This window comes from Gekko japonicus, unplaced genomic scaffold, assembly GCF_001447785.1.
Source record: "Gekko japonicus isolate JY-2015 unplaced genomic scaffold, Gekko_japonicus_V1.1 scaffold1427, whole genome shotgun sequence".
NCBI lineage: Eukaryota > Metazoa > Chordata > Lepidosauria > Squamata > Gekkonidae > Gekko > Gekko japonicus.
In genome coordinates, this window is record NW_015168694.1 from 197,577 (window position 1) to 209,983 (window position 12,407).

A 12,407-nucleotide genomic window follows, 5' to 3' on the forward strand; every position below is an offset into this window, starting at 1 on the left:
AGGTTTACATCCCCCCCCCCCGCCTCTGCCTAGGGAAAGGGCAGTCTTTCCCTGCAGTGGGAACCAAAGCAGCTGACATCATTCTCCTCTCCCCCGTATGATCCGCACAACTACCCTATGAGGTATGTTATGGTTGAAAGTGTGTGAATGGTCCATAATCCCCCAGGCAGCTTTTAAAACATGAACCTGGGACCTGCACACCATCCTCTGAAGTGCTCTCTGTGGCAGTAATGGGGTGACTGCTGGCACCTTTTCCTTTCATTTTTTGCCTTGTGGTATTCTGCTTGTGGTGTGATCTGTCTTCTTTGTGATGTGGCATGATTGTGTTATTGGGTTTGTTTCTTTTGAAGGGGAAGTGATGTGTTGTGAGTGAGGACATATTTTACTTCAGAATACAGTAGGTTCCATATGCAACTGACAACTGCAACTGCCTTGTGGGGGGGGGGAGTTTGAGGTGTGGAATGGAGTGAAGTCCAATCAGCTTCCATATGCAAAAGACCTTGAAACGCTGGGCGGGACTGCACAAAGCAGCCAGTCAACCCAGCCAGCGTCTTCTGACTGACAGTTCTTGCGGCCAAACACTAAAGGTGTGCATTTGGAACGTTGGAGCCCACTACGGCTTTATATATAAGGGAGAGATTATACAAACTTTTACCCCACTTCCTCAACATTGTCAAGGTGCTTTCTGAAATGCCGTGGGTCTTACTAACATCAGTTCTATATCACAGTGAGTGGTTAATGACCATCTCTCAACAGCCAATGAATTCATATGCTCACCAACCCAATAGCTTCCAATAAGATGAAAGAATAATTTTTTGAAACCAGCTGAGAAATGAGATCAGAAGAAACTATAACACAGTCAATGTTATAACAGTAAACAGAAGAAACACATTTGTAAATTCTTATAGAACATCAAATGGAAGTGATTTTTTTTAAAAGCTTTAGTTCACAGAACAGCATTTCCAGATAAGTATTGATGTTGTATTAGATGAAAAAATATGGTTATATTTTGTTTTCTGTGGTGATGCAAAGTATTTCTCTGACTTCCCACTGAAGCTTCTAATTACGTACAGATGCCAGGGTTTAAAAGAAAGTATATGGATTGTTATCCAAAAATTCATGCTCTCATGCTTAAACATTAGGGTATTTTAATGCACAGTTTCCTTCCCACTCCTGCTGTGTCACACTGGATTTTATTCTTCAAACCCAGATTATCTGGCCTCATAATTGGCACTGTGCATTACATTCTAAAAACTAAGATAAATTCACTTAAGCTCAGACTTGCACATTCATGTGCAGGCATGAAAATGTTCTTACCTATTCTTAATCAAATCTAAATTCTATATTGGCATAGATGTGAAGGCATCTCAAGGTATACAAAAAATCATTCTCGCAATGATATAATTTACATATTCAAACTAAAGAACCCCTTTGTATCATTAGACCTTCTGTTTTGTGAGCACTTTTCCCCCATAAAAGTTGCCAAAGGGATGCAATATGATACTGAAGGCTTCAAAGAACATTTTATATTAATACAAACCATACGAATTCAAGAAAATCATTCCATGCTTTTGCAGTACAGAAGCATCCCCCAACCCCAATATTGGAGACCCAATATTTTTCAGGCTATATACCAACCTCTTGTCTTTACCAGATCATATCTCAGCACCAGGACTGTACTTTTCCTTTTCTAAAAAATGTGAAATGCTTATAAATGAAAGGGGTCACAGCTTTGCTTTCATTACCTGTAAGTGATATGTTTATGTTGCCACTTCTGTCCCGTTAATGCATATCGTTTTCGGCGAATATTAAATCTAGAGCTGCCTCTTGTCTGGTCGGGCACACCGCAACGAGGTTTCTTCATCCAACTTGAAATAAATAAAGGAAGAAATCAGCCACTCACAAGGACAGTATTTTATCCCTGCTGACCAATGGTAGCCCACTGAAATAGCAACAAATAATCACTGCTTCTCACTTCCCTCATAAAGGATACAGTTCCCCCCTCTTTTTCATATAGTTTCATATTAGCAATTACAAATACCAAGCCACAGATACCCTGATCAGGAGGCAGGAAGGGGCAGAAAAACAGAATTGTAGCAGAATCGTCCCCTTTATAACGTCTATGAATGTTTTGGGAACTCTGTGCAAAAGTGAGATGACCAGTTCATATGTTCAACAAAGGGTGTAAACAGTTCAGTTTCAAAAACAGTATTGTCATGGATATGGCCAGGAATACAGGGGAACAGTTGCTGATCCTGACCAGAAAAGATCAAGGAGGATGTTTCTGCACATCAGAAACAGATCTGGCCTAGTCTCTCAGGTAAACATGCTGAATAGTGTGCCTGGAAAATATAACAGCCTTGGAGAGGGGTAAGAAAAACAGGAGTAACACAATAACATGTATTTTTGGAGCAGAAGCAGTCTAACCCATATCAAGAGATACTATTTATTGAGGCCCAATGGTGAGAAGTGTTCGAGGATGACAAGAATGTCTGACTTCACAGAACTGAAGATATAGCTCAAAAATGGAGTGTGTTGGTTGAGGCGAACAAATATTAATGCACTAGCCTGATACCTGTGCTTTGCTATGGTATTTAACTTCCATAAATCCAGTTATAATACTGATGATGTAAAGTTAGAAATGTAACATTTGTTGTAGGAATTCTAATAGAGAAGACTGTAGTATAAAAAATGAAGTGAGACATGTACTTTTTTCTCTCTACTGAAGGGCCTCTCTGTGGACTGCTGGGATGGGCTCCCTCATGGCCTTAAGCACCCTGCAACCACTGCTGCACCTGACAATCACCTGTTAGGTGTAGGAGGTCGGGGGAGTCTGTTGGAAGCCATCAGAGAGGCTGAGCCAGCAGCATCACTAAGGTGATCCTGCTGGGGCAGCATCCCTGATGGATTAAAGTACCCTGGTCCTGCTCCTACACTCACAGACACCCACCTGTCTGGTGTTGGGGGGATTATGTTTAAAGACATCAGGGAGGCTGGGCCAGCAGCAGAGCTAAGGCACTCTTGCTGAGCAAACCTCCCTGGCAGCTGTAAGCACCCCACCTCCTCTCCTACACCTGACAGGCAGCTGCCTGTCCCGTGTAGGAGGAGGAGGGAGGAGGAGTATTAGAAGCCACTGTGGAGGCGGGGCTGGCAGGATCACTAAGGCGTTACTGCTGGGGCAGGCTCCCTCATGGCTTTAAACACCCTGCAACTGCTGCCACACCTGACAGACAACTGCCTGTCAGGTGTAGGAGGAGGGAGCATGTTTGAAGCCATAGGGAGGCTGGGCCAGCAGCTTTGCTTCACTTCACAGGTGGTTGGCCACTTCTGATTTCCTCAATTGTCATTAGCTCTCTGTAGTCCCCTGTAACTATTTTTTTTTACCTCAGAACACTGAGCTCTGCAGCTGACTAATCAGAGAGTAGGGGGTGCAAGGAGGCAGCAGCCTGGCAGTCACACAGGAATTGATGAGGAGCACATTTTACCCCTTTTGACCCCCTTAGGGGTCAAATTTCTAAAAATCCCTTCTTAGCAAGCACCTATACCATGGTAGGAGCACTCTCCCCGAATTTGGTGTCTGTAGGTCCAGCGGTTTGGCCTGGGCGTTGATTTTATGGTGAGGGGACTTTCTTTTATATATATTTAGATATAGAAACTTGTAATTACTATTTTAAATATACTTTATTATAATAAAAAGAATGTATGAGCAGTTTTTATATATTTTAAGATACTCAAGTACAGATAACTTTGTATTATAAGATTAGTAGTTAGCCAGAATGTACGCGTGTAGGACAGCTAGGTACTGCTGGGAAATGATTTGAAAAACCTATAAATATAGAAGGGTGAATAGATTTGGAGTTTCTTCTTAGAAGGGGCTTCTTGCTTGTGACATGCTTATCTTCAGGTAGCAGATTTTAATGGACTCTTGTAATTGCCCTCCCTTATCTATTGAGCAGTAATGGATGGTATAACTTTTTTTTGAGTTAGTCAATGTTAAAGATGCAAATGTTTATGGTGTAATAAAAGGCTAAAATGGAAATACAGGTTCTCTAATAGTATTACCTGTGTACTAATGAAGCAAAGATATTGCTGAAGTGTACCTCTTGCCAGGAATTAAGTGATCTGATATAGGAAACCTAACTAGATGCCTAGGGCTTCTTAAGTGCACACATATGCCTAAATGGGGACACACCAGAATCATCCAGAACAGAATGTTTTGGGTTTTTTTTTTAAGTGAGGCTTTGAGATAAAGCAGTAGCAGGGAGGAAAACACCCAAACCCTCAATAAGGGTAGACAGTTTTGTGAAAAGATAATATGTTGAATCCTGTACAGAACATGTAGAAAGTGCTGGTAGAAGTGAATCTTTCCTGCCTTCACTTTTCCCAGAAGCCATCTGTAAGTCCTGAATAGGCAATACTGGAAGTTGGGAACCAGCACTGGTAACACCAGCAGCTACGGAGAGGAAGGAGACATGAGCCACTTCCACACTGTCATTTTTGTCACTTGTTTTTCCCTATTGCTTCAGCCCCCCCCCTTTCCACATGTGGCTTGCTCCCTCTGGGACTACTAGAGAGAGCAAAACACATGCCCCCCCCCGAAACAATAGGGTCAAATGAGTGACAAAAATGACAGTACGGAAGTGGCCATGGGCATAATACCATACTCTGCCTCTTATGCCAGCAAAACCTCTTCTTCCAGTGGAAACAGTGATGTCAGAAGAGGTAGGAAGGGTGATTTTGCCAGTTTCCCCTTTCTCACTATAACCATTAGTGTTGTTCTGTGTTTTGTCTGTATGGATCCCACTTAGGGTTGCCAGGTCCTTTGCTCTCGCTTGCGGGGGCTGGGAAGAAACATTCCAGGAGTGGGGATGAGATGATGTTACCACAAAAGTGACGTCATCATGCTGGGGATGTCGCATGGTGACACTCTGGTATTTTGGGCAAAACTCTATGGTAACCATTGAGTTTTGCCCAACATACCAGAGGATCGCTGAGTGACATCCCTGGCATGATGACATCACTTTCGCACGATGCATCACCTTGGGGACATCACGCTGGGTCGTGACTGTTGGAGGTGGGGCTTCCCTCACCAGCCGGCTGGCATAAACCTGCGAAACAAAGGTTCCCCCACTCCCCCCTGGGGACTCACAACCTTAATCCCACCCAAACCCAAGAATAACCTTTTCAGGGAACTTGAGAACTTTCTGGGGAAGGAAAAATCTACTTTCACCACTACCTTCTATTGGCAGCAAATAAGTTCCAACCCAATGTTTACTAAGTTGTTTTATCTTTTTCATTTCATTATCATGTCACGGATTCACTCTGTATCATAATCTACTCTAACTGTTTTTGGTTTCACTTCCAAATTTTAACATTCATTTTGACATAAGTGCCACAGCTTTTCAATTTGGCATGCTTTTTCTTTGAACAAGCACATATGCACATAATCCCTAATCAAAACACTGTACATAATGATTAAACCACAGTGCATACTATCCAGCAATCATACCAAGATTCCTTTTTTGTGCACACTGATTAAAATGTGGCATGTATGCTTGTGCACAACAGAAATGTATAAAGGCAGAAAAACACAGAAAACAAAATCTGTGACAATGCTTTTTCTCAGTGATGCAAGCAAAATCAAAGAAAGCAATAAACAGAATTCTGTGGAATTCTGCAAACAAGACCAGGTCATTCAAAATCCCAAAGAACAGGGAGGTATTCTAATGGGAAGAATTTTATAAGCATCATTAGTGCACGAACAATAGGGATGGTTCAGCTCGTGGTTTGTGGCTGAACCACGAACTGAACTACAAACTGATACACTGGTTCATTAACCGAACAGTTTCATATCATTTTGTGAGCCATTTAAATCTTATACCGCTGCTTTCTGCTCCCTGCAGTTTTTCACGGGGGCAGACAGCAGGGGGTTCCAAACAGCTGAACAGCTGGCTCCAAGCCATTTAAACCCTTTCTGCTCCATATGAAAAGCCACAGGGAGCAGAAAGCAGTGGCTCAAATGGCTCTGAGCCATTTAAACCAAACAGCGGAGTTGCAGTTTTTTGTGAAGAGTTTTCAGCTGTTTTTCATGAAGATCAGAAAGCTTCTCTTCACAAACCACCACGAACTGCATCAAAATTCATGGAAGTTTTTGGTGGTTCTTCAGTTCGTGAACATCCACTTTGCGTACCACGAACCACAAGATTTGTGATGAACTTTAGTTTGTCAGCTGGTTTGTGCCAATTCCTAATCAACGGTTTCCTACTGAAAACTGTACTTTGCTATCTAGATTAACAAGCAACTGTAATGACCTTTAGGCACTAGGAGCCTGGTTTCCAATTTCTTCTTTTGTAACTACTAATATTATTCTTGATCGCAATAATTCCCTAATTATTGCCACAGTGACACAAATAATGATGGCAGTTGTGGCAACCCTAATTTCAAGGAAGTGCATCTACTTTTATTAACATCCTTTAGTAGAATTCCTGATAGCAGAATCATCTCCTCGCAAACAAACCACCATCAGATTCAGTAGCACTCATGCTTTGGGCACAAATTGACACAGAGCTGAAAGCAACAGGTTTAAGCATTTCAAAGCCAATGCTGGGTGTTGGCCATTGAGCCTCTTTCCAGCCAGATGGTCTAAACAAGCACCATTTCATTTCCTCCACAGTCCAAAAACAGAGACAACTTGTTTTGTCCAAAGTTCTGACATATTTGAGCTCCTCATTAGTTTCTTTTTACAAAGCAACAGCCCTAATTAGCAACCTTAGGAATGAGAGCAGATCAATTACCTCTGCAGTCTTCCAAATATTTATTTTAAATGAATCTGATGCAAATGATGTGCATGGGGGGGGGTAAACCATGTGACCATCTCTATGTAACTAATGAAATATGGACCCCTGCAGCATTAGACTGTGTTGTAGTAAAGTGGCACTATGCCATGGGTATGTGTGTGTGACACACACATGCATACGTCAATACAGCTGTATGTATGGGCAATCTCAGAACTGATTGTAATTAGAACAGATACTAGGTAGAAAGAGTTGGTTCTAGAGGACTAAGGAAAGAGTCTATGAATATGGTGGCATTCTCCATACATGTTTGGCAGATGTATTCCCTGAAAGTCACTTTCACAGGTGATCTTCAGATTAGTTTATGGCAAGCTTCATTTCCTTCCTCTACTCTTTAATTCTTATTAGGGTTGCAACCAGCAGAAGGGTTGGGAAGTGGGGACATGGGAGAGGCATGTGACATTGGTGATGTGAGCAATGTAACTACATCATTTCCAAGCACAACCCAGAAGTGACAATAGGTAGCTCTAGGAGTCACCAAAACTCTGTGGTAATTCCCAGTGATTCCTAGAACTACCCACTGTCATTCCAGATTGTCTCTGAAACGGACATACTGGCAGGGCTGGTAGCATTTTCATTTTTTTACCACCACTGCTTGGAGTGGTGGCGGGCAACAACAGTATCAGCAGAAGGCCTCCCAACATTGCAGGAAGCCTGACAGCCCTAATTCTTATAAAATCATGAGGCTAGAATGGACCATAAATTAATCAATTCCTTTTTCTCAAGAAACGATTGACTTGAAATACATTTTTCCTATTTATGGAACAAAAACAGTACTAATGATGCAGATTGCTTAGACATAAACTACCGTTTCTTAGTCCATACTAAGGTAGAAAAGAGGTTCTTCCTGCTCTTTTAAATGACAAGCAGCTAGCAATTCCTCATTTCTTCCCGTGCTCTCGGGGAGGGATCACAGTATTCATTGTACCTGAATGTTTGAGGGGCTTACAAATACAAGCCCATTTCTGGTGCTAAACTAATTATTTCCAGCAATTAATATAAAGTGTTGCTCTGCCTTTGCAAGCCCTTAAATGAGGGCGGATTCTGCAGCATACCTGAATGAACCCATGTGGCCCATCACATTATCAGCTTAACACTAGGAGTTCTGAATCGGTATCCAAAACACAAAGGCAACAATCTTTTCTTGGGTCCACCAGAAGCTTTTTACCTCAACACTAGTGAAAATAGATGGAAGAAAAGGCTTTGGGGGCTGTCACAAAAGAATCCATGTATGCTTCCTGAGATAAGAGCAGGCTTCCAATTTCTATAGAAGCCATTCATGTGCTAAAGAAAACAAAGTCTTTCTTTAGCAAACAATAGTTAGCAGATTTACAGTAATGATCATGCAAGGGTTCAGTTGGATGCAGGCGATATTAGGTGGGCATTCTGACTGCTAATCTTGTGTCAGAAGGAAATGGTATGGAGCAGGTTAAATGAGCCATGGAAATGCCTTCCCCATAATATGCTTTATCTTCTTGTATGGGCAATATGCCATATGCTTGAAGAGTGTTCGAAAATACAATGGTCTTCTTGTAAATTAGAAGAAAATTGGCTACTTTTAAAACCAACCAACCAGAAGTCCTTCCTTCACACAAATGGGCAGTCCAAATCTAAGGAACTGCACAGCCTGGTGCAGGAATAGACCATCACTCAGTGGCAGGATGCATGCTTTGAATGCACGAGTTCAAAGTTCCAATTTCTGGCAGCTCCAATTAAAAACAGGATCTCCGGTAGCAAAGCTGGGGAAGCTTTCTGTCTGTGACCTTACAGAAGCACTGACACAGAGAGAACTGGGATACAAGTCACCAATACTTTTGTGACTTCCCATTTTCAGAATTAAGTCTCACCAATGATGCTGGAGTAATTAAACCATCAGGTCACTAAATCATAGGGTATGCAGAGCTACAGCCAAGTGCATCAGCATCACATGAGCCACAGGTATCAGGGACTGGGGCTGCAGGCTCGTCATCTCTTGAACCGGGAGCTTAAATTTGGATTGAAATAACAGGTACAATGTGAGGAACTGAGTAATACCAATTTTTGAAAGGTGCAAATTGAGTTAGGATTGCAGTGTTAGTCGAGTAACCATGCCTAGTTCAATCTTTCACTGTATTGGGCTAAGGCCTGATCATTGAAAACACCTTGCTTGATTTTTATCTCCACATAAGCACAGCCATCAAAACCTGACAGACATCCTTGCAGCACCTAAAACTCTAAATATGGAGTAAATCAGGGCTCTTTTTGTAGAAAAAGCCCAGCAGGAACTCATTAGCATAATAGGTCACACCCAACACCAGAAACTCATTAGCATATTAGGCCACACCCCTGACAGCACAGCTCATTAGCACATTAGGCCACACCCCCATGTTACCAGAAGTGCGGTTATCCAGCCACACCCACCTTTTGCTTCTTATTCTGTTTACCTTGTTTGTTGTCAAAACCCAGGGCATTTTTGTAGCAGGAACTCCTCTGCATGTTAGGCCACACACCCCTAATGTAGCCAATCCTAATGAGTTCCTGCTGTTGGGTGTGGCCTATTATGCTAATGAGTTCCTGCTGGGCGTGGCCAACTCAGGAGCCAGCCGGAACTCCGTTCCTGTGCGTTCCTGCCCCAAAATAGCCCTGAAGTAAATTAATAACGTGGTTTTAATGGACCTTGTCTATATATGTATGCACACACACATTTGATATCTGATGCTAAGTGAAAACAATTTAAATTTTTTAAATGTGAATGAACTTGCTGTCACCAAATGGATTTTTAAAATGTTAAGTACAGATTTATTTCCACTGCAACCAGGAGTTTATGATCATTAAGAATATACAGATCAGACTCTATCAAATATTAAGTATTTTTTTTCTCATCCACTTGTACAACTACTTCTCTGCTATGCAGCCAGTTAGAGCAGGTGCACTTTGTCTTTAAAGTTACCAAAAGAACATATATCTCCATAATCTGCTGGGAGTTGATATTTCCACCTGCACAAACATCAGGCCCACATGCAATTTCCATGCATTTAAACTGCACAAGCCAGTGCAACCAAGGACAAGCACTCAAACACATGACAATAAGCAAACAACAAAAAGACAGATGCTCTCACCTCAAGGTGATATCACTACATCAAACGAAAGAGGCAAGGGATAAAGCAAAAACAGAACTATTATACTGTGTTAGAAATATTCTATATACAAACATTACACAGGTACACATAGAAAATCTGTCACTGGAGCACAGTATGATTTCAGTTCAAAACGTAGGTTGTGGGGTTTTTTTAAGTAATGACCTTCAGTTATCTGAATTGATATTCACCCAGCCAGTTTTAATACACACTGAAGACAAAGCAGAGAGGTCTCTTTCAAGCACAGTCAAGAGGTTGGCGGCAACTCACAGGACTGCAGCTACCTCTCCCAACTTATCCTTTCTCCAAGTTTATTTCCCTTTCCTGCCTTAGAAGAAGAACATGCCTTTGAATCGCAACTGACTCATGGCAACCCAATTCACAGGGCATTCCAGTCAAGAGACGAACAGAGGTGGCTTGCTGTGGCCTGACTCTGCATAGCTACCCTGGACTTCCTTTGTGGTCTCTCATCCAAGCACTAAACATGGCTGACTCTCCTTAGCAGCCAAGGTCTGATGAGCTTGGGCTAAATTGAACTATTCAGGATGCTGCCTTAGCTGCAGTTAAATATGGGGGTACTGACAACAATTGTGGTTAAGGCTAACTGGGGAATAGAAACCAGAATCTGGAGCAAGCTGCTAATCATGGTTAAGTGAACCCTGGTTACCTTCAACAGCTGCTAAAGGCATGCTCAGCATAATTTACTCATAGTGAAGGCATGAAGTAGCCAATCATTTGTATTTCCTCCACTTTATCCTCACAACATGTTAGGTAGGTTAAACTGAGAGAAACTGAGTAGGTCAAGGTCACCTAGCAAGTCTCATGACAGACTAAGATTTGAACCTGGGCCTCCCAAACCCTAGTCCAACACACTAAGCCCTACCCCACACTGGCTCTCACTCCAGTTTTCTCAGTCTCATTCTAGTTCCCATCTTTTCAACTGCACGCTGATGATAGGGTTGCCAAGTCACAATCAAGCTGCAGCGGGGGACTCCCGGCTTCCTTTGGGAGCGCGCACGCGCCGTGAGCACATCACTTGGAAGTGACGCGGCCACGTTGGCACGCCGGGGGCGGGGCTGCAGTCATCCAAGGGAAAAACAACTTCCGGGTGACGTGCTGATGCCGGGCACGTCCTGTGCTTTGGGGGTGGGGTTCCCCCCGGGGGCCCGATCCACCAGCGACGGGGAATGGGCCTCTGGGGTTTCCCCACCCCCCGGGGGGACTTGGCAAGCCTAGCTGATGAACATAATCAAAATAGTGGAGAACAGCTACCAAGACAAGTAGAGTTGCCAACCTCCAGGTGGTGGCTGGAGATCTGGGATTACAACTCATCTCCAAGTGACAGAATCAGTTCACCTTAGGGTTGCCATGTGCCTTACGAGGACTGAGAGGGAAGCCCAGGTGACGTTGCTGGCATTGTGGCTACATTACATTTGGCATGCACTGGCAGTGATGCCATCTTGGTGCAACATTGCAGCAACACTCTGGTATTTGGGTAAACGCTCTATGGTAAAAATGATTTTTACTATAGAGTTTTTGCCCAAATACAAGAGTGTCACTGGAGTGATGTCACTTCCTGTGTGTGCCAGAAGTTGTGCCACCACATCATTGGCAACATCACCTGGGTCTTCCTCTTTCTCTTGGTAAGTTCCCATGGCAGCCAGCTAACCAGTGGCAGGGGGTGGGGCCTGGTGGCAGGGGACACCTGCCTCCACCATGGGGCTGGAAACCCTAGTTCACCTGGAGAAAATAGCCACTTTAGAAGGTGGGTTATATGGCCATATATCCAATTGGTGTCCCTCCCCTCTCCAAACCCTGCCCTCCTCAGGATCCACACCCAAAATCTCCAGGTATTTCCCCATCTGGAGCTGGCAACCTAATGGACAAGGCCTATGAACTAAAACAGTGACAATCTGTATTTAACAACATTTGCTGCCTTGATAATACAGACACAGACAAAGGCTGTAATGATCCAAACAGCCCCTTTTCAGCCCTTAGCATCAAAGCCATGATTGAGAAGAGCTCCCCAGCTTTGCTGAGCATTTGATATTCTTATAAAGAATATCGTTCGCGTTGTAAAGGGCTTTGTGCTCAAGAGAAGGATTTAGCATAGAAGACAAAATCCACAGGTAGGCAATCAATATTCCTTGTTTCATTCAATATCCTTTCATCTCACTAGAACTATTTATAATCGAAAGAACTTCTAAAAGGAACAGAAATTATCCTTGAGAATAAAAAAAAACGACAGTCTCCTATAACCTTCCCATACACTGGCTTGCTTCTAGATTGCAGTGGTCAAAGAATTGTCGAGTAATTGCACAACACATTTTGCTAGCCTTACTTTTAAACAATATAAACAATAGATTCTGAGTCACACTGTGATGTATCTGACGTATGTCAATGTAATGAAATGCATTGCCAATTGCCCATTAACACC

The 12,407-nt window shown here is 42.8% G+C and overlaps 1 protein-coding gene across 1 annotated transcript in view; it reads right to left on the reverse strand.

The window, feature by feature from the left end:
• The window catches only part of MMP16 (matrix metallopeptidase 16), a 274,400-nt gene that overhangs the window by 126,254 nt on the left and 135,739 nt on the right, over positions 1–12,407 (reverse strand). Inside the window, exon 3 of the mRNA XM_015415474.1 lies at positions 1,746–1,868. Coding sequence (XP_015270960.1) covers positions 1,746–1,868 — 123 coding nt within the window. The remainder of the gene's footprint in view (positions 1–1,745; positions 1,869–12,407) is intronic.